We start from the raw sequence: 26,590 nt of genomic DNA, 5'->3' as shown, positions 1-26,590 counted from the left end.
TTATACTTCATTTGTGCCATTCATGTCCTTCTTTAGTCCTTCTAGTTCCTCTCTCAAAGGTTCCAGCTCAGGCCCGTCCTGTGTGGTTTCTTTGCTCCAGTTATTTCTGCCTTCTTTTTCTGTCCTTACAGATTTGGGATCCTCTTCTTTTGCCTTCCTTTCCTTCTCCTCCTTGGCAAGCATCCGATAATTATAATAATTCATGATGAACAGGAAGGTTCCTGCCAGGACCATCACAGCTCCACATTTAATGAACATATATTTATAGTCCCCAAAAGTATCGATAAGAGTTCCTGTAAAACACGTTTTTTAAAAAAAAGAAACTTAGAGACGAAGGCAAGAATATTGTGTTTTCAGATCCTAAATATAAAGGAACACCCTTGTGGCTTTAGGATAAAATAAGACATTTTCTGGACTTCTGATCTCTTCCACAAATACTCTGATCCTGCAAATACTTCACAAGTGTTCCACAATATAGTCTGTGGGTAATTAACATTGACATAGGTAATACTACCAATAATTTGTACAGTTAAATAGAAGGGGACAGAGAACCTACGTTGCAAAGTCTGGACTTGTCAAGTACAGCTATTTTTTCCATGCGGAAACTAAAAGTCCTCTGATGACAGAGCCTGCAGAGAATCTTTCCATCGACTCCAGTGACCACCTACAAGGATGCCCGTTTGACTTGGTAGACCTCAGGCTGCCAACAACAGCGGCAGCGTTTGGGAAGACCTTCATGAGATGGCATTTGGCCACTGGGTCTCGTCACAGACTCTTGACAAAGACCTTCCAATTTATTCCACCACGGGTCATTCCCAGCATTAGAGGGGACTCAGCTTTTGGCACAGCTGCCCGTTTTGCGTTTATACTCGTGATCTAAAGATGAAAGGGCACTGCGTGGAACTGGAAAACATTAGTTCCAGGGAAAGCGAAGATGATGCTGTCAATGTCAGATAATTTCAATGCCAAGAGAAATGTGACAGGTTCCTCTCAAAGGTTAATGCCTCTGCTATGGAGTCACAGAGTAATTGAAGGGAGACGGCTTAATTGAAATGTCAGTGTTCTCCATTATGTCAAAATGTAATGCAAATCTTATTGGGATTATGATCCTAAGCATTAATTCCCATTTACTGGCACAACACAGGCCATTCTTAATATCCCAAACCCTAATTAAAGTAAGACCCACTCCTAACCTGGCCTTCACAGTACAGCTAGTCCTCCTTGAAACTGGCCCATCATCCATTAGCTCTCTGACTTTTTGGAATATGTTCTCCTCCTTGAAAAGAAGGACCTTTAATTACTTCCTGACTGACCCCTAACGTTGAAAAGCTGATGATTAATTATCCCACTGCATTACACTAACAAGGGATTTTATGGCCACCAAATAGATTTCTTGATCGCAAAAATAATAATTTTAACTGGGTTTGGTCAACAGTTCTTCCTGAATCATTCCTAGATGCCTTGGTACACCATTTTCAATGCACTGTGTTTTTCATGTTACTGGTGAAACATCAGCCAAATGCTAATTGCAACAATTTTTCCTTTTCTGCTAATCAGGATGACCTAGAGGTCTCCTAAATAGGTTTCAATGAGAGTTTTAATGAGTAGAGTATTGGAAAATTCAACAGTAGGATAGTCTTGCCTCTTTTCCTTTGAGAATAAGATAAAGCCATAAAACACACTGGGAACAATTTACTTAGTTCATTAAAGCAGAACCCTGCAGTAGGTTATTAAAATGCCAAAGAACCAATAAATTTGCTGCTTATTAAAATGGTGGGGAAAACCCTACAAAACTAATATTACTGATTATTACATAGAATTGTTTTAGCCTCATTAGCAGGCTCTGGTCATTAACTTAATCTTCCACACAGAAAATTATATAATTCAGAAAACGGTCATTTTAAAATTGTATTTTCTTTTGTTTGTCATTAATTAAATAATGAATCTGTAAGACAGCGAGAGGATACAGCTGCTTCTGTCACACCGTATGAACTACATGGTACTATGAAGAATTAAATGGCTCTGCAAGATGTGCCGTACAGAGTATTAGCCAGATCTCAGTTTTGCACCCAGAAAATGGGTTTAAACTGCCTTCTTTCTGTACATTCTTTAAAGTTATTGTGATACTGCCATATCAAAAGAATTAGCAGAGTTTAACTTGTATACATCCAAATACAGACAGCACACACAACCTAATTAAACATTTTCGCATACTTAAAGGTGACTAGTTTCCAAACCAGGTATTCAAGCCTGCATACAGGTGAAATGCAAATTGCAGGACAGGGCACATAGATGGGATGGTATCTATACACTGAGAGGATGTCACCTATAAAGTCATTTAATTCAGAGCCAACTCAGATTTGATAAGGACTACATTTGAGCCAAATGCCAGATTCAAATACAGTGTCTTCCAGACACGGTGTGTTCCTTGTCGAAAAAGAAGCGAGCACATGCTATAGAGGGAAAGAAGCGGAGGCTGTTAAAAATCACAGGAGGTCACTGCTCCTACGTATCTTCAGAGGACTGTAAGCCCTGCTGGAAGTTCAATATTCTCAACATGGACCTCTGAGGGTCTCTGCCTTCTGATATATCAAACCATGCCATCCAAAATAAACTTTTTTTTTAATTTTAGGAACAGCCTTAAATCTATCCAATGCTCTAAGATGACTGAAATTCACAAGTTGAAGTACTCAGAGCCTTAGAGACAAATAGCAGGGCTTAGGTTTGAGTCAACAAGAAGATTTCATAGAACTGTTGTGTTTCACTGTGCTTAAGTTGTGGACTCCAGCCTTTTGCAACAGGAGGAGTCTCCAGGAGGAGTCGTCTGAAGTACAAGGTTCTTGGTGTTGCAGGAAGTCCCACCCTGCAAGTTCAGTTCAAGTGTCTGAAGGGAACAGGGACTAAAAGATCACTCTCCAAACTGTTGACTTCAACTGGAGGACTACACAGAAAGGAGTAAAGGGGAAATGCTGGAGGAGGTACCTGGGACGTGCCTTCCCTGTCCAAATACTAGTGGAAAAACAGTGGGTGAGAAGCAGAGAAAAGACATTTAGAACTACTCCTTACAAAGTGTGCTTGCAAGAGGCTAAATATAAGCGACAACCCAGTGGAACCAGAGGAAGAAAATACACTCACCTCCAATTGGTGGTCCCAGCAATATCGTGCAGCACTCTGCAATGGTGACCAGGCCAACAGCACTTGTGAACCGGGCAGCTCCCACGAGGTCCATGAGCGTTTCAAAGAGCATGGCACAAACCATGCCGAAGGCCAAGCCGAAAAAGATGGAGTAGACGACAAGCCCCGTGTAGCCAGAAGCCAGCGGGCACAGAAGGTGGCAGGTGCCATTGAAAGCAATGGAGAAGCTGAAAAAGTATTGAATCCGCGGCCGCACCCACTTGCTGTTCGCTATGATGCCAGTGGTAGGTCGAGCAATCATATCCACGATAGCAAGGATTGAAAGGAGGAAAGCAGCCGAATATTCATCAATGCCGATGTGCTTTGCATAGGGTGCCAGAAAAACAATGGGGGCAAAAAATCCCAGGAACATGAGCACGTTTCCGATCAGGTAAATCAAGAACCCCCTGTGCTTAAAGAGGGAAAAATCGAGGTACTGATTGATTTTTTCACAACAGTCCTTTCCTCCTTCCTCTTCTCTTTTGGTCTCCGTTGGGACGTTCATGGGACTACTCATTTCCACGGCATCCTTAGTGACCTCTTCTTTCAGAGCAGCCTTCCCTTCCTCAGTTGCCTGGGTTTTGACTGATGCCGTGGCTGCCCCAATGGGTCTGAAGAGAGCTCCAGCCACACAGCAGTTTAATAAAATTGCCCCAAGAATTAAAAAGCTGCCCCTCCACCCAAAATTGTCAAAAAGGAACTGGTTGAGAGGAGCCAGGGTGCAAAGCATCACGGGGCTCCCCGCCATAGCAAGGCCATTCGCGATGGGTCTTCTCTTCACAAAGTATTTCCCTATGATTATCACTGATGGCTGGAGGTTGAGAGCAAGGCCGAACCCTGGAACACAGAAAAATAGTTTAGATACACAAAAGAAGGTTTGAGACCCATTTATCCTCAGCTCATTGTTTAAGGCAAATTCATGGACAATTGGTCCATTGGCGGCTCTTCAACATGGTAGCCTGGATGCAAACTTTGCTCAAGATATCGCTAAGCTTCTGGCTACCGCATTTGTGTAACCAGACCCCAGAAAGACACTTTCGGTCGGAGAATGCCCCTTCCTTTTGCACTGCAAATCTCTTGGGTGCTAAACCTAGCACAAAGAGTTTACTTCAGACTCAATTGGAACTATACCCTCAATGAACGCTGGCTGGTTTTGTCCAGACACAGCAGCCTTGTTGGAGGAGAGGATGGATTTATCAAAAAAAAAAATGACAACTCCCAGTTTGAGGAAGGTTGTTCTGGCTTGAACAGTGCTAACTGCCAAAGCGCATCCTCCTCACATGCAGCTGGGGCTGGCAGCCCCTTCTGTGGGCGGTGGGCACCCAACGCTGCTGCCGGGCTGACAGTCCTCCACAGAAAATAACATCACCTTTCTCAGCCACTACTAATTTGGTGGTGTGAGCAACTCAGGTTTGATGCAAATGATGAAAAGGTCTGCAAGTACACAGCAAAACAGCTACTCGGGATGCTAATTAAACAGGACCCTAGAGTGTTTCTTTTAATTAAAAATTTTTATTGCATTTAGGTATATAAATGGTATTATAAATCTGCCTTGCTAATTCAGTTAGCCAGCTTCTCGTGCACAGGTGAAATCTAAAGGCGCAGATACCAAATGCTGTGATGGTCTCAACTTCCTGTGGTTCTGTTTGAGAGCACTGGCGTATAATAATGTCTTCTTTTCAAACATCTCTAAGATGTGCAGTATTTCCTTAAAAAGTCAAATTTTCAGAACTCCATCAAAATGACATTTAAAAATCATGCCGCATATTTTCCACCCTATCATCCAGGAAAGAATGAGCCACATTAGAACAAAGCAGAAATGTAATCCTTGAAGTGATTATACCAGAGAACACGAATCCTGAAAATAGGGTCATGCAGATTTTTTCTTGTTCATTAGTCTATATAATTAGTTTGTTTAACTGTGCAGTACATAATTAGGCATATTGCTTTACAGAAGAGAATTTAGAAAGGTCAAGGTCCTCAAAATTAATTAAGGAACACTATCATTAGTCGCTGATAGAGTAGAATCCAACTGATGCAGCAGAATTCCACTGATGTTGGATAGCTTCAGTTTGAATGGTTTTACAAAATTATGATTTTTGCCAAGCCTAAGATTCTTTTTTTTTTTTTTTAATTACTTGGAAGATTACAACATTAAAAATAAATTTAAATGGCAATGTATTAAAATTAGCCTTGATACGAAAAACATTCTCAGCACGAACCTTTCTAGCTAGTCCATATATTTGGTAGGGCATGTCTTTGGGAAGTACAGCCTGCTCCTAATGCATAAGGGGCCAAATTCATGCCTGTGAGAGGGCTGACCTGAGAACTATGGAGGCAAAACACAGCCTTGGTTAGAGAACACGCTCCATGGTGCTCCGATAGAGGAATGCACCTTCTTTCACCTGAGAAGGTGCAACACAGTGGATTAGAGTTTGCTTTAACTCCGTATTTCCCGGGCTGGTAGGTAAGCACAGAAATTAAACCATCGTTTCCACAGAATCATTTTTGGTAGGGAACTACCACATGTTGTGCAGAGAAGGAAAATCAGACTGGATGCCAACTACCCACTTAACCAATAATCAACTCAATTTTTTTATTATGTGAACATTAATTCGCCAGTCAGACAAATCTAATTTAATATTACCTCATGCTCTTCCCATTAATTAAATTTGGAGAGTTTCAAATTGACTGACTGGAATTTCAATCTACTTTAAGTTTTTGGCTGACTTTAGTTGGAAATATTTATATCCATTTTATTCCAGTTTTCAGAAACTACAGCAGCTTTTCCATGGCTGAAACTGTTACCCAAAACCCCACATTTTCTCCCCAGGGATATGACAGAGAGGCCTGTTGGTGGTGTCGCATGAGCAGAAGCAAGCTCGTGCCAGAAGGAGCATCCTTCCCATCTCCCTCATATTAGAAGGAAATAAGTGGTGCTATAGGAGCGAGCTGTGTAGCTATTGATCTTGTTCACACTTGTTAGCAAGGAAGATCCTACCAGGTATCTCAGTGCTCAACATTTACAGCTGAGGCAAAGACTCTAGTCTCATTAGTCAACACGCTTCACCCCAGATCCCATTTTATTTCATGGCGGTCTAATTGGTACAGATTGAACTAATCTCTGACCAGTCATTATTGCCTTGTATTTAGCTTTGAAATTTGCTGTTACTACCTCAGACTTGGAGAAGAGGTTGCATGCCTAAACGCCTATTTAATGCACCCAGGCTGGCATCCACCCAGGTTGACAGCTTGCAAACCCCCTTTCTTTTTCTGAGGGCTACAGGGAAACAAGTGAGGAAGAGACCACGGGTTTTACAGCGTACGCAGAGTGCCTCGTGCAGCCCACAGCTCGGTGCCATCAAGGACAGAGCTGCTTTGGAGCTGCTTCCGACAGCGGAGCTCCCTGCTCTGCATGCAAATGGAAGAAGACATAATCAAGAAAGCAGCTGAGATTGCCGTGTCTAATCCCTCCACCGTAAACAGATACTTCCTGCTCTGCTCCTCTGAAGAGATTTCTATTAATATGCCAAAAGCACAGGACTGTAGCAGGAACCTCCTAGTACCAGCTATCTTGTTTTGATCTCCATCCCTGCGAATTACATGAACACGGTCTTTTGCGTCAGTCTGTTTCCTTTCAGGCCAGCAGGAAGGGGACTAGAAAGAGTGTGGTGTTTACAGGTTGCTCTACAGTCATTGCAAATCACCTTTACAGAAGTCCCTCTCGTGCAGTAATGCTGTCTCAGCCACGGGAGGAGCAGGCAGCTTCATAATTGCCCTTGAATGCTTCCATGTTAGGCCTGACCAGCGAAAGCACTTCAAGCGCAATTAGAGGCATCGAGCACGTTAGCAGGATTACAAGCATCTTCCCTTCTCTGTCAAATTAATATTCCTTCCCCAGCACATACGCACCGTGCCTGGAAATGATGGGTTATTAGCTAAGACCTCATCCACACAGCTGCCCCCATTCAGCAAGCAGGAGGGAAGGATGTACACAACACCACACGTGCTTTGCTCCGAGGAAACATCACGGCATGAAAGACGAGGAAGACACGGGGACCTGTACCCTGTCACTGGCACGAGGGTTACGTGCGCGCATGGAGCACAGCTCGCACTATCACCTCTCTGGGCTGGGCAACGAATCAGATTTGGACCAAAAAAAGAGGGGCGTCTTCATAAGCCCCAGGCCCATTGGCCTTAGGCACAAAATTGCCTCCTGGCACGTTTTTAGATAAGTACCTTTGAAAACAGGAGTCAGTGCCCTCCTACAGCACTGTTCCTTGCCTGAGCCCTTCTGCTCACCAAAATGCATATATTTTTAGCAAAGGATTTACGTGTTTCTTGTGCTAATCCAGCGTTAGTCAAGTTGCTAGAGGACATTTGTTTAGCAGGGAATGATGCAAGCTCATGCATCGATAAATATTGAATTTATCCACAGGAGACATTGGTTATTTTTATTTCTCATTGCTTTGTTTCTAGAATCTCTTTCAAGGAATCTGCAAGATTTATGCACTCATTAATAACACAGTTTCATCTGACTACAGTGACTCTCCTTAGAAAGAGAAAGGTTTAAGAGAGGGAATCCTACATGGGGATTTATTCACTCCTGTACAGATCTAATAAAGCAATATTGGTGTAGGAGAATAGGGTGGCAAACTTTCTGTCCCAATTTACTTTGCTAGTGGCTGGTTTTATTGATTTTAAATGTTGAGCTCGCACTTTTCACGCTCAGAAAGCAGCAACACTTAATGTGGCTGCAGAGAGATAGGGAACATTCATTAAAACATACACCTTGCAACCTCAAAAGCCAATTTTGAACTCATTGCGTCATGTTTTCAGGCAGATGTCCTAGCTGCACTGGAAGAAACCTTAGCCAAAATAATCAAACAAAAATGCTTAAAATTAAGCATCTAGACTCACACAGGTGGAGAACTCTAAGCCATCTACCTTTAAAAGCAATAACCCTGCACCTGCAGGCTTTAAAAATGCTGGACTGAGCCTGTGCCTTCTCCCGTTTGAGTTTCTAATATGGAAATCCATATTTCAATACAGAAAATTCAAATGATAATTTCAATAAGGAAATGTAGAATTTTTTTTTCTCAATATGGAGAATATTGCACATTTTCAATCAACTCTAGTGGTTATTATTTTCAGATGAAGGACCTCCTAACCTCACAAGCAAGGAAAGGGCAAGTAATCCAAAGTAATTCCTGAAATCTCATTTCATATATCTCATAGAGGAAATATAATGCACAGTTATATAGGAACACAGGTGCTTTCTTCATAGTTGCTCTTGTATCTCGAAGGGCTTGCCTTGCCCAGGGCAGAGCGCAGTCAACCTGCATTCGCATCAGCACTGAGGGCACTGATGGCCACCCTCACCATTGCCTCTGGCCAAGAGCACTCATCTGCAAAGAGCACATCCCCTGCTAAGACCTCACACGCCATCTTCAGCCAGGAGCACAGCGCTTAGCGGGGGATACGCTCTTTGCTAAAGTTGTTCTGGAGCAGTTAATAAGTGAGGGCCCTTGTCCCACCAGCTTTTTATCTCACCAGCTTCCCATTGCACTTGGCTGAGGCACCCAGGTGTGGGTGCCCCAAGCCATCAGAAGCGAACCTCCAGCACGAGTGGGAAGGAGGTGCTTTCTTCTTACCTGTAATGAAGCCCACGCAGATGTAGAGCTGCAGGATGCTGGTGCAGAAGGCAGCTGAGACCATCCCAATGCCACACAGCAGGCCTCCAAATATAACCACGGGTCGGCTGCCATAGCGGTTTACTAAAATACTGCTAATGGGACCTGCGGAAAGAGTGCAAAATGTTCCCTGAGGTTGGTATCTTCTGACAGAAGGGCATGTTTGACACAAAGCAGGTAAAACTCTGCAATATTAGTGCCCCTGCGCTGCTGCTGACAGCTTCTAGAGGGACTTCAGGAAGAAAATGGAAAAAGGGAGAAAGATGATCCGCCGTGTGGAGATGGCAGTATGTCCCGTGCCACACAGTGGCTGTGTAGTCGGTGACAGCTCCTGCCCCCAGGACTTTTAAGTGTCATCAGAGCAGGCAGACGGCAGTAACAAATCAGGTGAACACATGATCCCAACGCAGGAGCTTCTTGATTTATTGTGATGCTGAACCGTACACACAAAGCACTGGTTCATATTACGAGGCTGATATCATGAATGCCGTTGCATTTTTAATGCCTCTCTTTAATGCAATTCTGATACTGCTGACCAGGACTGAAGCTTCAGCAGAACTGTTAATTAAATCTTAATAGCAGTCTATGTAGGTAGAAATAGGTTGGGATGATGGATTAGCCGGAGCTCAAAAGAACCAGTTTGGTCTTGCATTTATGTAAAGAGGTGGTTCAGGAAAGTGCAAAATTATGAAAGAGGGAAATGGATTAACAAAGACCGTGCACACTGAAAGGAAGCACTGAAATCTGAGGAAGTGGAACATGCCAGCGGCTTTGGGTGGAGGAGGAAAGAAGGGAGGCCTTGTGTTTAATAGTCTCAACTAGCTGGATGACCGGTAAAAATCAGAATCACAGATTAATGTATGTTGGAGGGACTTTGAAGGTGTCAGGACCAGCCTCTTTCCCAAAGCAAAGCCAACTCAGAAGTTCGATCAGACTGAGCAGTCAGAACTAGGGAAAGCAAACTGAGCAGGAAAGAGTGGTCCAGAAGTCAAGCTATGAGATGTAAGGACAAGATTCTGTATTACTCAAAAACCCTGAACCAAAATGCTGCAAAAATGATGCTGGAAATGAGGCGGGGGGATACAGGCAGCATTTACTGTGTTATCTTGCCCGGCTATTTCTGGCGCTACTCAGCACACAGCACTGGTGACGGTGTTTCGGAGCCCAGTGTGCCTGTTTGCCTTCGTTCCTGCCGTTATGAACAGCCCGCACTGTCCACATACAGGTATTTTAAGCTTACAGGCATCTCTGAAGAGTTTGACTGTGGGATCTACCTCACCGCAGAGCCATTCGGTGGGATATTTACCTTTGCTTAAATAATCTCAACCAGAAATAGCACCAGAGCTCTTTCCAGACCCTGCAAAGCACTGCACGCTTGAGCACAGGAGCCGGACCCAAAAACCCCAATATCCCCTCAACATGGCTGACAGCATCCGAGTAAGTTTTCAGCTGTTGTAACGTGCAAGAAAAAAACCCAGTAGGTATGACTGGTTTAATCTGGGGAATGAAGCCCATTGTTACAGCTGTAACATGTAAAATACTTTCCACTAGATGTCTAAGGTCAAACCACTCGTAAATGAAATACACACAAGCGCAGTCTTAACAGCATCCCAGTCACTGCGTGATCTGTGAGCTGGCCCCATCGAATGCACCCTTCAATTAACATTTCTGGGAGTATATGATTAGGTGAAGAGTTTTTTCTCCCAATCCTGTAACTGGGCTTACAGGCATATGTCCTTCTGCTGCACAGAGCACTAAAGAATTCAATGAGAAGTTCTGGGGAAAGACATACGTATGTCAGATCAGCACAGCAGGAAAGGGACCCCTTTCTCACTGAGTTTTCCCTGGTCAGGACCAGGACTTGCATCATGCCTGAGCTGGTCTCAGTGTGTCCTGTAAAGCAACAGATTGAGCCTGCGTTCCTCGGAAAGGCACCAACACATTCCTCTGCAGCCTAAGGGCACAAATCTCTTCCATTTTTCAATTTTCCACATGTCCGCGTCTCTCCAGAATCAATCTAATTACTCAACTAAGAAAATGTGGTTTCAATTACCCCTCCCGCTGGAAGAGGGCTTTCACATTAGCCCTAAAACTACAGGATGTTGTACCATGGAGCAGAGCATTTAAAGCCCACAAGATTTCTGCTAAGGTCCTTCTGCTCTGCTTCGGGGCAGCTCCTGGGGAGAGAAGCCCCTGCTATGAGAAGTAAAACAAAATGCTCACTTATGTCCCACTCTTGCAGCATCCACCTCAGGAGAAGGGGAATATGGATCCACGTCCCTCTCTCTCCAGTCCATAAGCTGTCCTGTTGGCTTCAACCATCAGCATGGGATGGGTTTGGACCATGACAGTAGATGTTGAACTGGAATGAGCTGAGGGTGGGACACATTCTGCTCTGCTTCCCGGCTACAGAGACAACCCGTGGTAGAGGCTGGAGCAGATAAAAGCAAACATTTGTGTCACAATCACTGGCATTACAAATGAGTGCACCCTTCCTGTGCCCCTGGGGCATCCTCCATGAACGTGCGGTGTCCTCCACAACATCCCAACTTGCCAGCAATCACTTATTAAGCCATGAGACCCCAATTGCTCCCTGTTCTTGTCCTGTGTGATCTCTCAGCAATGCTTTACAGCAGATCTGTGTGACCTTCAGCGAACAGCCTGCATCTGCTGTAACCAGCATTATTGGTTTTACGGGGACATAATCAGTCCAACTTGTTTGCCAGTCCGGGTGGGAGAGCTGTGGTCTCAAAGGTGTTACCCGCATGGGCTGGGCCGAGCTCACAGGGAACTGTGATGAACGTCAGAAGCAACGTAAGCCTTTCTCCTTTGCAGCTTGAAACCGTAAGTCCAGGCCCTGTGACCCTGCTTTGCTGAAGAAGAATGGTGTAGAGGATCGCAGCACACGTGTGAGCAACAGCATTTGATCTCCCTAACCAGCCTCACCCACATAGCACTGACGGTCAGAGACCTCTAAGATACTAAGTGCAGACAGTTACAGGAGAAAACAGGAGCAGAGCATCTGGAATAAACCTTTCCAGCCACTGGAGAATCCACAGCAGAGGCCATGACGAGCACTCAACCTGCAGGGAAAGCATCAGCGAGACTTATGCTTTACGAGACATCAGAGAATCCAAACCAAGGTCTCAAAGAGCTGAAAAACCAAACTTCCCTGAGATGCTGCTCATAGGACGAAGGTTTTGTAACAGTCCTGAGCAGACCTTTCAAATGCGCTGAAGCAAATGCAAAATCACATCCCCAAAATTACTTCCACTTAAGTCATTTGGACCTACGGAAACGTCCGTAGGCTTTAATGGAGCAGCCTTTCAAATGCTGCCCCATCTCTCGGCAGAAACCGGCGCACGCAACATGTCACATAGCTGTGCACACTTCAGCACGCAAACCCTGCCAACTCGGGCAGGCGTACGAAGCACAGACACACCTTCACCCTGCCCAGACGTCTTCAGGGATCAGCATCACACCCAACAGACCTAAACGCCCCTCTCCTGCCCAGCTCTGCCACATGCCACCCCTAAAGTATTTCTCACAGGGGGCTGATCAGCCATCAAGCATTAGATAACTTTAAGAGCAGTGCTCTGGGGAGCTTCGGAAAGCATCAAATAGCTCAAGTCAAGGCAGAGGAATTAAGAAGAGGGAACAACAAAGCCGGCACCGCAGTTGTGGGGAACAGGAAACACGATCACTCCTTTGCTCGCAGCTATTGCAAAAATTAAAAAGTGTGACAGCCCCTGGAAACGAGGTGGAATTGAAAAGTGGGATCTGTCATTTACCAGTTATTCAGCCTGCATGAAAAGAATAAAGATGCTGTAGATTACCACACAGAAACCAATTATGGTACCCCCGTGTGCAGCTTAGATCCCAAGGCACCTTTACTTGCTGATACCTGCCTGGTCAAACGTGCAGGAACCACAGGCTCCCTGTCCTGGCATCCCAACTAAACCCTCCTTCCTTCCTGCGAGCCAACGGCAGAGGCTAACAGGAGCTGGGGTGATTTTTGCCTCTTAATTTACAGAGTCAGGTGAGGACAGGGCAAGAGAAACAGCTGTCAAAGCTCTCAGAAAGCCGCCAGGTACCTGGTTTGACCTTGCAGAAGCAGCCACACGAATGCTGTCAGAGTCCCTGGAAAGTCACGTCAAGGAGTAAGAGCCATCTCAGCTGCTGAGCGTGTCCCTGGTGCATGGCTTCTCAGGGAGCGAAGCAGCCAGGGCGGCTGTCACCCAGCCAACACTGGCCCCACAACCCCACCACCATGGTGGCATTGCAATTCTAAGGACGAAATTAGGAGCAAAATTTAATCACTTCCTTGCACCCCAACACGTTAGAAGGACAAGGCTGATGACACAGGAGTGCCGGCGCTTCGCTGCGGGAAGGGATGGCATTCCCACCCAGCCAGCCCTAGGACACCAGGCAGCCCCCTTCCACAACCCAGCACGTGGCTTCCTCCCTCCTGAAGAAATTCCAGCTGCACGATCATTTATCATCCATCACGAGGGGATAACACGAGACAGCGGAGGACACAGGGGGGATGCTGAGCCTCATCCTGCTGCTGGCTTCGCTCAGAACCGTGCCTGTGGCTCTGCACCTCCCCTGGCTCAGTGATCGGGCACATGGTCTCCAGTGGAGCTACCATCATCCCCTGGGTAAAAGCAAGGAAAGCCAGCTCAGAAACACCTTGTTTTACACCCCAAACCCTTGCAGAGCAGGGTGCATATAAAGGGGGTTCTGCCTGCAGTAAAACTCTGCAGTCTGGAGAGCGACAGTTCGCACCAAATATCCCCTAAAGATGCTGCTGAGATCACGGCACTCCTGGAAGACTGATGTAATGTAAAGCACCGTCCTCAGCCCATATAAATCATGCTGGTTTAGTGCCTGTCCTGTATAAAGCCTCTCTTTTCTCATACCTGTGGCAGATTTCCATTCGTTGTTAGCCGGTACATGAAAGGCCATGTCAAAGAAGCTGATCTTGGTGGCAAGCAAAACACAGGAACTCGCCGGTGGGAAATAAAGCAAGCCCTAACTCATTTGTTAGCTTGTCCAATTACTTTTCACCTTGAGTTTTGTGTTTGCAGAAGTGAAAAGGACCCTGAAGAGGAGACTGTAAAACCATAAAGAAAATGCAAAATAGCAAAATACGCTGGACTCTCCTCTCTTCTCTTCCACAAAGCCAGGCCATCCTGTCATTTATTCTTTTTGAGCCGCTGAACTCTGATCCAGAGAGGATCATAACGCAGAGTTGGCATTTAACGAGAAATATCAATCCAGACTGGCTTAAACTCTTGCAAGTACGACAGCGCTCAAAAAATAGACACCTGAATTGCCTTTCTGTTTTCCTCAATATGCCTTATGAATTTTTTATGAGCTGCAAAACTTCCAGTGTTGGTGCAAAACACCAATGTATTTTTAACAAGGACTAAAACATTTTTGTCTCCCATATATACACATATATATATCTCCCTTATTTGTAAAGCTTGGATTGTCTTTTTTTTTTATTATTTGACTTAATTCTAAGAGAAAGAGTTTTCACCTTTTCTGGTGGAACCTGGCTTGGATGAATTTCTGCTGAAATATTTCTGTTCGGGGCTCTCAGGGAAGCAGCTAAGAGCTGGAACCCTGAAGGACAGACCCCGTAACCCAGAAGCTTCCATGCAACGTGGGTTTTTCCCAGGTTTCACAAGACTGACCTTCTGACAGTGTAAAGTGGCTCAGAGCCATTGCAAACATCATATGTCTGCTGGTAAGACCATTTGATGGCCGTGCAGATGATAAAATAGCAACACTTTAAAATAGTCCACTTCACGGACCCCGGTGCTGGCACATTTGGGACCACCAGTGCCCCCATCACTGGGGCTGCCACGTGCGGCTCAGCTTTTCCCACTTTTCCACAGTGACAAGTGGCTCTAAAGAGCTGTTACTGCACAGGGACATTGGTCAGCACCAAAAGAACTGCCCGGGTAGTTAATATTTTCCAAACTGCTGTGAAAACACAGATAATACTAAGGAACTCAGCACAACATGACTGGCGTTGACTGTGTGGAGTCACTGGGGACGTAAGATGGAGCGGAGTGTACTCAGCTGGGAGGAAAGGGGGGAAATCATTTATACTAATAAAACAAAGTCTATTATTACACTAGTAGGAAAACAACGGCAGGAGCAGGCCCGCAATTTCCTCAGTAATAATCTAATTCCCTCAGTGGAATAACAACACTGCCTTTGGCCTCGTAATTTATCCGACAGGGTACCAGCCCATTGTAACGCAGCAACCTCCTCATTACCTCGCAAATGAAAGCAAGTGCCCCCGCGTTATTAACAGGCTGCCAGAATCCACCAACCTCTCGGGGCGGAGGGGATCAGCGGCAGCGATCAGCACCGGTAACGATGCACGGCCCGAAACGGAGGCGGCCTGAGAAAACACGGGGCACGCTCACAAAGGCGGTGGGGAAAGGGATGAGAGGGTTAAAACCTGCAGCCTTTCAGGCTTTTGCCTTGCCAGAAGAGAAGTCCAAGGTCCCGGGCCTGGATGCCTCATGCTCTCAAGTGTTTGTCACCAGAACCGCTTTCTCACCAGCTGACCCCCGGTAACTGCGCCCTGCACGTGCCTGGTCCAGATCGCCAGAGAAGAACTGATAGTACCCGGTAATGATAAGGTGTATTAACAGTCTCAGCTGTTGGGTTCAGACGGTTTGTTTTGCACCCGCAATGCCTGAGGAGCCCCCACACAACCGGTTCTTCCTCAGGCAGCGCTGCTGGAGACAGGATGGCCACACACGCCCGTACCGGAGGACGGGCGGCAGCGAGCAAACGCCTCAGGTGACAGCCACGGTATCAAACACCCCTCTGCCAGACCCCACAGGGCAGCTTCCAAAGACCCGTCCATCCCTAAACTGCCCTGATGCCTTCTGTTAGTATTACTTTGCACAGCAAATAGTCATTGTTAAATAAGGAGGCTAAAGTCCAGCATGTGCAAGAGCAGCTCCGACAGCTAACCAGCCACCAGGACCTGCCTCTCTTCCTTCCTCGCAGGTGGTCTGTACGTTAAAGGGGCCAACGGCTGCAGTTTCTGCACAACCCCGGTGCGATGCGCTACTCGGTCATCAAACCGGTCGGTCCAGGCTGCGTGGTGCTGGGTCTCCCCAGGATTGGCAACCGTCTCCAGCTGAGGAGGCGGTGGGTGTAATGATCTGGCACAGAAACCAAACCGCGGCAGCTCTCCCTGCCCCGCACCCACCAGGCACGTCCTTGGGACGCCAGGGACCCTCACCTCCCATCAGAAATACATGAGTTTACCACAGCAGCATCCCAATGTAAAAAAAAAAAAAAAAAAAAAAAAAAAAAAGAAGAAAAACAAAGCAGATGAGGCCCAAGCTTCAGAAAGACAAAGTGTCCTCTTCCTTATCCAGCAATCTTATCTGATCAGCGCTTCGGCATTTCAATTTCCAGATTACACAGCTGACACGCGTTGCTCCTGCGGCGCACGGAGGAGCCACAGGCCAACAGCTCTGAAATTGGGGCTGGAGCCAAGGTCCTTCGTGTCACTTCGTATTTAGGCAATTAAATAACCGCTCCTGCAAGGGGATGGCGTCGCAGGTGCCGAGCACACGGCTGCCCGTGCTCGGTGGTTTCCCCGGGCTGCTGGTTTGGATCTCACCCACACAGCAGATCACAGCCGCTGACCTTCAGAAGGTCACGACGGCACGTTTTTTGAATTTCTTTCCCGTGATTTTTTTAGCTAACCTTTTGCTTTGGCCGGACCGCAAACTATTAACCCTCCCGTCATTTGAAGCCCAGCTGCAGAATGAGTCCCCTGCGCAGCTGGAACACCTATTCCCTGAGACCAGCAGCCCTTCGTTACCAGTCCTTACCTGCTCTACAAGCAAATTGGCCCCTACCTAGCCATGCTCTCCAAAGGGCTTTGCCCACCTCCTGGAAGCCCTACATAACTTGACCAAGAGACCAGTTATACTGAGAGCCATCCAGGGGCAGAAAAGTTCCAGTGCTGTGGGACAGGTTGGCATCAACGCTCTCGCGCTCCTTCCTACGGCAGCACACAGAACACACGCTGTACTGACCGGGGGAAGATTTCACATGTTTGAATTTCGCTTGTGGGAGTGGATTATAACTTACTCTGGGCTTAACACCTGCCTGCAAAGCATTAACAACCCCCCAGCCAAAACTCTTCGCTTTCTTCTTCCTAGTTCTTATTAATCTCAGTTTTTATTAAGTCTATCACATCTCTATTACTGCTGCCTGATGACCTTGCTAGCTCCAATGAAGGGCGGAATGATAAAGCTTTGTGACCAAGTCCACGAACACAGAAATATTTCACCTGAACCTATAGTGCTATTACCGCTCTTAAGTAGAACAGGGCTATTTAAAAAAATAAAAAATATAAGCACATACGTGGTGACCTTGCAGGGCTTGAGCACTCTCTGAGAGTCAGGAGAAGTATATGAATCTGCAGCGCCATCCATTACAGAAATCAAATCATTCCTCATCTGGCTTTCTTAACACAATCCAAGATCATAATGGTGCTGCTACTCCAGGGATTGCCTCAACGTGGGAAGACGTCTTGTTTCAATGACACGGGGAGGCTGATTGACTCTTGGTGGGACTCCAAGAAGTGGTGGCAATACGCAAAAGGACGAAGTCCAGCACCGGGCAGCTGAGCCGCAGGTACACGGGGAGCACCTGCCTGGGCTTGGGCCACGACGGCAGGATACTGAATATCCACTGTGGATAAACGGAGATATTCCTTTTGTTTCAGCCTACACAAAATACGCGAGTGGAAAAGCATATGCCTAGGGAAACCCTAGTGAAAGCCCTATTTGAGAACATTTGTTGAACCAACGCTGTAAGCACATAAGTAGAGAGAGCTGACGTGATACATCACCGCAGATATCGCCTGTCCTCCCCTCCTCTCCCTCTCCTCTCTCGTAACCTTCATCACTCAGCACTACGGGCTGATGAAGGAGGTGCTCATGTCATTTTGGACAGCCTCGGGTAACCGAGGCATCCCATGGGGTGGTCAGACACAACACAGGGCCCAGAGGATGCAGGTGTTGGTTTTCCTGCAAAGACCAGCGAGCAGCTGCCGGGCACCGCGGATCCACACTGCATCCCTACGGGCTGAGCACCTCTGAACGCAAACCGTGCCCAGGTTTGGCATGACTCTTCCATTTCTCCTCGAAGCCCGTGTCATAGAAAATGCTGGGAAACCTGTAGTGCAACCACCCAAACATACCGCGCAAGGATAACCCCTCTGCTTTTTAGGGGCGAAGCCACTCGTGTGGGAGCTCCCAGGCTTGGGGCTCTGCGTTTCTTAAAGAACAAGCAAAAGCCCCAGCACACGCTGCGGCAGCTCATTGTTCACCAGCAGGACATGAAAACAGCACCAACAGCGTGTGAGCACCGTATCTGCTGAAGGACTGGTGGCTTGCAGGGATTATTGCTTAAACCAGACAGCAGCCCCGCAGGCTGCCCCACGCAGGCCCCCTGCTCTCCCGCACACAGCCCTACTCCCCGCAGCGAGGGGATGCTCGCCCATTTGGGACCCCGCGCACACAGAAAATCCACCGCAAAACGCTGGGCAACCCACAAGACACAATTTTGCCAGGAAGCCCCATCGCCGAGCTTTTAGCAGCAAGCGCAGTAAAGGCTCCGCCGGTCAAGGCACGTCCTGCCCTGGCGCTTGCGGTCCATCAGGCAATGCCGGAGCCAAAACCGGCTGGCACAGAGCTCGCAGCCCCCGGGGCCCGGCCTGGGCTCTGTCACCCACCTGCTGCTTGGCTGAAAGAAACCCCACACCTCCCTTCCCGTGCCTCAGTTTCCCCATTTTAGTGCTGTGGCACTTCCCAACTTGGGATGGGAGGAGAGCGCTGGGCGAGCTCTGGAGGCAGGGAAGGTTTTGATGAAGTTTGCACCAGACCAGAAGAGAACATTGACAGTTTTGATTAAGTTAAAAACTGCAGAATCAAACTCATTATTAATACAGCTTTACACCACTGCATGTTGTAAGGCGCTTTCTAAACCTGTCACTGCAATTTATCATGTTAGCAGTGTAATAAAATACAGCTATAAAATTTTGGATTAAATGTTCAAGGTCAATGGTCGACTTTCAACTTCCCAATCTCTTCCTTGCTGCTTTAGCAGATGCTCTATTAAGCAGCTACAAGCTCTGGGAGAAAGTTTCTTCGGAGAAAAGACTCAGTTGTGGAGTACCCCCAGAATTAAATCTTCAGACATTTCATCCAATTACAAAACCATAAATAATAAATAACAAGAGTAGTAAACCTTGGCAGCTGGCTTCAGGATAAAGCTTTTATTTGAGCAACGTTCTCATTTCTCTTCTGTTTGCAAAAGGTGGCTCTCTGCACCTGTCTTGGAAAATAGAAGGTGATTCCCTAATTTTTAATAGAAATTTGGATGTGTAAGAACAGCACCCTGGGGATTTGGGGGGAGCATTACAGCAGCAAACAGCGAGACTGAGACCAAGACTCTACTGCACTACGTACTGAATAAAAACAATGTATGGTCCTGATGCAACTTAGTTTTTTATGTATTAAAGGGGCAACAGAAGCGACACATATTTACATCTACAATCTGAATACAAACATGCACAAGGCTTAGCTGCACAGCAATTGCAAAAGAATGAGTGAGATTCTTCAAAATGAGAAAAAAAAGAGGTCAGATGTCTCTTGCTGCAGCCCGCGCTACCCAAGCTTATCAGCTGAAATGACTCTGTGTCAGGATCTGGTCTCTGAGTTTCACTCAGATGACTTCTGTGGTTTCATTACAGCAATGGAAGGAGCATTTGGACCACACAGTCACCATAAAAAACACCAGACAAACCAAAAAAACCACCCCAGAACTGAAAATGCAGATACGGCCCTAGGTATCTGCAATAATAATCTATTCTCTCTATTCTGGCACACAAGCCAGAAAGGCGGCTCATTGTTCAAGCTGTAACAGTTGGCCATAATAAAAGACATTACTTCTTCCCGTGATCCTTACCTATCTGATAGCCTTAGAGGAGACCGTAACAGCTACAAGAACATTGCTGCTGTTAAATTAGTAGCATCAGTATGTCTTATTTTTAGAATGCTTGACTGCTTCCCCAAATGCTCAATAGGGCAACTAAATTACTAGCAAATTAGTATTGCTTATCTTTTCTTTCCTGGGAGCTCAACTGCCTCCTGCTTCCCCAGGGTAATGGCTATCTCCAGGGACTCACCTGTGGCCCAGCTTGAAATGTGTCGCCCTTAAAAATGGGAAGAGGGCAGCTCAGTTTGGTATTGTGAACGCGACGTGGGGACACAGCCCAAGTCAGGAGGCGTGAAGCCCAAAGGCTTTACGTTTTGCAATGATATTATTTAAGATTGTTTCCCTGCACAAAACTCATCCCTGCACGTGAGGCAAGACCTCGGGAGCTTTGGTTGGCATAGCACAGTCTGAGGAGGCAGTTTGCAAAAGGAAACGCTGCCAAGGGCGCGCAGCAGCACGACGGGTGCCCTATGATGCTCCACATTTTGCCAATGTTGGCATGTCCTCATCACCCCCGGAGCCTGACACCCAGGAGCTGAGGTGCAGCTGAAAGCGCCTCTAGGGAAGGATGATGGCATCTCCTCTGGTCCCTTATGGACAGATCCTGCTTCCTTTTCTTTACATCTGGCAAAGTCTCTGCTCCGTAATACTTTTCTTATTTGGAGGAAGGAAGGAGCCCATGACAAAAAAAAAAAAAAAAAGAAAAGAAACATCACAAAACAGAAATCCTTTTTTTTTTTTTTTTTAATCAGATTGACAAGGTTTCACCCTGCAGATTTGGTCAGAGAAAAGCAATGTTCCCTCATGCTCCTCACTCACAAACCTGCCGGTTTGCCCTCTGCAACTGGAAACGTGGAATTGCTGAACACGAGCACCGGCGAGAACTACAAGAACCCTGTCATAAACTCCAGGCTATCCACTTTACTGCACACTAATCTGTTTTACTACTTGTATTATAGTCACAGAATTGTTTTCTGCAACCTAGTTCAGATTAAGAAACTGGGGGATAAGACACATTAAAACTTCTGCAATATATATTGCCAGAGCCTCGGCTGCTGTAAAACAGCTTCCATGGGGAATTAAGCAAAACGTGAAGGGCAGAAACAGTCTCGGGGGCTGGTTTTTCAGTCTCAGTCTGAAAAACTGGCACTGCTCTGGTGCTACAAGCCACAGCCTCAGGTGGTCCCTGTAAATCTGCATCCATGCTGTCAAAGTCAACAGAGCTACTCCAGTGGAGATTTGGGTTAGTTCAGGCGAGCATTTTGAGAAAATACGCTTCATTTGCACTTACGAAATGCAAACATAAGCTCTCTTACACAGTAAGCAGCGCAGCCTAAAAACAAGTCCCCGCACCAGCGAGCATGCCAAGGAACCGCAGGACTGTTTCCCAAGGATGTTTGCAAACAAAAGCTGTTGTCAGTGAGAGCATCAGAGCCCCCGCGCCCTGCCAAGGCGCCGGGGGGGGCACGGCTGCCCCGAGCTCCCGGGGACGGAGGGAGCTGAGCAGGGCGGCCGGGTCAGCCCTTGTGGGGGACATCCCCGTGCTGGGATGCCACCTCACTGGCAGCCAACCTCCCGCCCCTGCCTCGCTGCCCTGAGTCCACGGCGCAGTGGTCCAACACCGGGGAGGGGACAGCAACACCACAGCCTTTCCCTGAAGCCAACTGAGCAAACAGCGGAGCCTGCACGCTCTTGAGGAAAGCTTTTGATCTACGTGGCCGCCTTCCAAATCACTGCCATTTACTGCTGCTGGAGCAGGGGGAAGGGGCGGAGGCGAGGCAAGTTTGGGGCTTTCCTCTCGTGGCTGCGATGCCCACACCTGACACCAGCAAATGCACCATTTGGCCCCTTCAGCCCCCCCAGGACACGGGGCTGATGCCTCACGTAGGAGATGCTCGGTGCCCCCAGCGCAGTTCCCAGGCAGCTGCAGACTGCACCCACCCCTGCGCCTCCACGTGGGCTGTGACAGTTCTGCCTCAACGCTGCTGCGAGAAAGGAAGGGAGGGAATGGATAAGCCATGGCAACAATTACCGGGGTTACTAACTCTACTTGTTACTCAGCATTATGTTGAAAACTTACTGTGGCATTTTTAGAATTTCTTTTCTTTCAGAAAAGATTACCAAAAATCCAGTGTTAAACTATTTACTAGTTTTTCAGCAAAGTAAATCAAGCTTTGCTGCACGGGCGTCCTAACAGCTCTAACCGGCACCGCGGCAGACCAAGACTTTGGCAGCTCACAGGAACCAGCGCCCCCCATTCCTTTAGCGAGAATTTCCAAATCACTGAGGCCGTTCATAAGTCAAACCCGCTCTGGCGTTAAATGTCCAGTCAATCAAATTAGATGTGTTAAATACGCTCCTGGGCATGTGCGTTTCATTTGCTCCATGTTCTGCAAACTCCCACCGCGGCCCCGTCTGCAGCCACTGAGCGACTCGATATCTCAGCCCGGATGGCTGTAGGGAGAGGGATGATCAAACAAGCATAAATCTTATTGAAGAGCAGAGCAGAGGAGGGGAGGACTGTTAAATGGACATAACTGAGCAACTGCAAGGCAAGTGGGAAGGTACAAAGGTATAATCACCCACAATTAAGTCTAACAGTGCCCAGTTGTATCATCCCCCATATTACCATACAATAGCATAAGGGAGGGTAACGTTAAAGTTCCTTGCAAAAAGGCAGGAGGAGCTCAGTTAATTGGGATAAAAGTCCACTACAACATCGCAGGGGCAGAGCACACAGCACTGGCTTGAACGCTTGGAGAGAAAGAGAAGGAAGCGAGTTGAAGAGTTGGCCATCAGAGCAGCATTTCACCTGCTCCAGCGCCAGCTTGTCAGCGTGACTTGCACCCCAAGAGGCTCAAGTCCCCCAGCTACAGCCCTGTGAGCAACTTCAGGCACTGACAGGTCCAGGGTTAATCTGCAGAGCATGTTCCTCACTCAGTTGCGGTGAGGCACAAAGCATCTGAGGCACAAAACATCCACCTGCTGGAGCGTGTCCAGAGGAGAGCCATGAGGATGATCCGAGGGCTGGAGCACCTCTCCTATGAGGAGAGGCTGAGAGAGGTGGGGCTGTTCAGGCTGGAGAAGAGAAGGCTCTGGGGAGATCTTATTGCGGCCTTCCAGTCCCTAAAGGGGCTACAGGAGGGCTGGGGAAGGGCTTTTTACTGGGGCATGTAGCGATAGGACGAGGGGGAATGGCTTTAAACTGGAAGAGGGTAGGTTCAGAGTGAACATTAGGAAGAAGTTTTTCCCTGTGAGGATGGTGAGGCACTGGCACAGGTTGCCCAGAGAGGTTGTTGAGGCCCCATCCCTGGAGGTGTTCAAGGCCAGGCTGGATGTGGCCTTGGGCAACCTGGGCTGGTGGGAGGTGTCCCTGCCTATGGCAGGGGGGTGGGAACTCGATGATCTTCAAGGTCCTTTCCAACCTAAACCATTCTATGATTCTGTGATTCTACGATCTCTGCCATACCAGAGCATGGGGGGACATGTTTTTGTTGGAAGACAAAGAAGAGCGGGCAACAACCCACAGAGGCAGCCAGGGAGCCCCCAACCTACAGATAACTACTTTGGTGCATTTATTGCAGCATTACTGGATAGGTGATGGGATAGCACTTCAGCACGTGGCAGTAGGCGGAAGGGACATGCTTTTTGCGGCCGCTCCATCAAGGTCTCACCCCTCCCTGCAGCAGAGCAGCGCTTCCCATAGCTTCACTGTGGATGATGGTGTCCAAACTAAAATGTGACTTCTGCAAACTGGTTGAAATCATGACACCATCATCACAGTGCCTTGAGCCCCAGCTAACACCTACCCAAGACTGAGCGCAGCAGAAAGAAACAGCATTTTGGAACAGGCTGCCCAGGGAAGTGGCAGAATCCCCATCCCTGGAGGTATTTAAAAGATGGGTAGACATGGTCTTGAGGGACACAGCTTAGTGGTGGTTTTGGCAGTGTCAGGTTGATGGTTGGACTCGATGATCTTAAAGGTCCCTTCCAATCTAGACAATTCTACGATTCCATGATTTCCGCAGGAAGAAGGCTTGCACTGCACACTGCCCTGCGCTCCTGGGAAGACAGGGAGAAATGTGTAGGGCAGCCAGCCATCAGGGAGAGCAGCTGTCCCTGCTCTCCACAGGACACATTTAGCACACTCACCTAAATTAAAATCCCAACCACAGCCTCCCCCAAAAGCAATGTCCTAATTTTAGTACCAGACCACAAAATTTACAGCAACCTCCACTCATTCCTATCCTTTCGGTAACAAACATTAGCCGTCCCTCTTTGACTTCTAAAACATGCAGCTTCCTAGATGCTCATCTGTAGGCAACTGAACACGCCAGAGGCATGGGCCGCCTGCTTTTCCTTTTTTTCCCACCCGACTGCTTCAGAGACATTGCGATAATGTACCCCAGCCCTTTAAAACACCATTTAAGTAGCACCTAAATGACAAGCGGTCCTTCTGCCTGTCTCCCCACGGCAGTTTCCCCGCCCCACCTCAACCCTCTTGCCTATACAGAGCCCAGATGTTTCCTTTTCACTGCAGATTGCTTATTTATATCACTGGGGCTGAGGGAAAAGTGCTTTTCTCTGCATTTAATAACAAGTCCCAGTGGAAACCTGTCCCAAAACTGCAGTGCTCTCCAGGGCTCGGGCTCAGCATCCCGTCAGGGAGGCCAAGGAGGTGGCCTGGGACAATGGCACTGGCTCAAGCGGAGGATTTCTCTTTCTAAATCGCTGCTTGGGTTTTACCTGTGAAGTGTTCCATTTGTGGGGTCTCAAATAGGAACGCAGCCCTTGCAGAGCTACTCTCTGTGGGACCAAGCCTTTGCAGTGGGTTTCAATAGAGTAGATTACAACAGGCTCCGATTCAAGCATCGCTGCCACTTTATAAACCTTTACAAAGCATCTTTACTTTCATTACCAACTGCGCTCTCTACAGTGCGTTATTAAGGAATAAAAAACAAATCAATTTTTAAAAACAAAGAGTATTTTCAGAATTGCTTTAATAGCCAGGATAAATATCGAAGTTTCCTGCAATTACAGAGTGTGGTTCCTGTATGCCTCCCATTGCAGATTTAATCAAAGGCAGCCCAAGTTTTTCAGTGAGCCATGAAAGTGATATCAAAATCATAAAACCAGAGCAAAGTTATATGTGCTGCTTTGCAACTGATAAGAATGATTGACTCTGGCGATTTCATTGCTGTAATTATAAGCTGCCACAATAAACAAGCAGTTACTTTGTTTATTGCTCTACTCCACGCTCACCTTTGGCTGAAATCCAGACCCAGCTATTTTACACCAGCCTCTTCTCAGGGCTTTTTCACTGATGCCCACGGGAAGCTTTTGATCTTCTGGTTCCTGGTAGCGGACCACCACTGCTGCCCTCAGCAAGACGCCAGGTCTGGGTCACACCACTGCACTTCACAGCCTCTCGGGTGCAAAGTTACTGACTTGGGCGAAAGAAAGGCAGGAGGAGGCCAGCGTCTCTTTGAAACAGCTCACCCGTCCCCTCGCCACTCGGATACAAGGAGCAGGGCTGGTGCTGCCTGCCTTTGGGAGAACGGAGGTGCTGTGCGACAGGGACAAGGCCACGTTTTGTTTGTGGTGTCAGAGAAATCCCCCACAGCAGCCCGTGGCCGGGGAAGGGGATGAAGCAATGGGACACACCATGCTGCTCAGTCTCTGGTGTGCAGAGGCGACTGCATCCCTTTCTTTTTAAAGGCTTCCGCATAACCCCGCACCCATATTACTGAAATAAGCCCTATTTCGAAAGGTAGCAAAGGTGCCGCAAACCCAGCTGGAAATAAAGGGGATGTCAGCACCAAACTGGTCACAGACCACTTTTTCAAAGGCATTTGGAGTCCCCGACAGGCCCAAAAGGTACCCAGAGGGGTCAAAATACGCCTGCACCTGCTGAACCCAGTGACAAATTTGGAAGGCACCAGACCTGTTTGAAAATCCCAGCCAACAACAATTTACCTCCAAAAAACTGCCCCTTAGCCCCTTTAGGCTCCGCATACAACTTGTTTCCCTAAGCGACATTGGAAACACAATCAGAAAATAAACCTGTTGATCACGCCTGTGCAGATGGACACTGCTGCTTTCCCCGTACACTGTCCCGGAGTGGAGATTTCTGGTTTGTTTCTGCTTTTACAACACACCGCGCCGCAGGAGCTGGTGCAGGTTTACTCACCTGCACCGTACGTCGTGGCCAACATGATGGAGGAGACCCACGCGATCTCGCTATAGGACGTGCCAAAGAAATCCTGGATTTCTTTGAAGAAGATGGCTAGGCCTTTGGGGAAGGCGTACGCGAAGCCGATAGAAATGAAAGCGCCGAAGACCACCACCCAGCCCCAGCCACCATCCGGGGGGCCGGCGGCTCGCCCCGCGTTAGCCGGGGGGGCCATGGCCGGGCTGCGCGAGTGGCCGCCCGGCATTCCTTGGGAAACCCTGAAAAACAAAGCGCAAAGGCGCAGCGTGAGTGCCGGAGGTGCTGCTCCCCCCAAATCCCCGCTCTGCAGCCACAGCATCGCCCCAACACGCCTTCGGTCCAGTTACTCATTTCTCACGTCGTGCCCCTCCCCTGCCGTTTAACGCAAAGAATAACAGCTATATGTCACGGTGCCTCCTGACATCCGTGCTGGGGCTGAGGGGAGAGCGGGACG

General features: G+C 47.7%; 1 protein-coding gene across 1 annotated transcript; it reads right to left on the bottom strand.

The window, feature by feature from the left end:
- Positions 1–26,332, bottom strand: LOC309675514 (monocarboxylate transporter 2-like; the record flags this gene model as incomplete). The annotated part of the gene is made up of 4 exons (XM_082487845.1): positions 1–293; positions 3,136–4,011; positions 8,829–8,972; positions 26,116–26,332. 4 exons carry the CDS (start codon positions 26,330–26,332, stop codon positions 1–3), a joined length of 1,530 nt encoding a protein of 509 aa, XP_082343971.1.
- Between the last annotated feature and the right edge of the window lie 258 nt (positions 26,333–26,590).

The sequence above is a fragment of the Vanellus vanellus genome (assembly GCF_965231255.1).
Source record: "Vanellus vanellus genome assembly, chromosome: 9".
NCBI lineage: Eukaryota > Metazoa > Chordata > Aves > Charadriiformes > Charadriidae > Vanellus > Vanellus vanellus.
The sequence above is the reverse complement of the archived record's forward strand: the minus strand, read 5'-3'. Positions and strand labels throughout refer to the sequence as shown.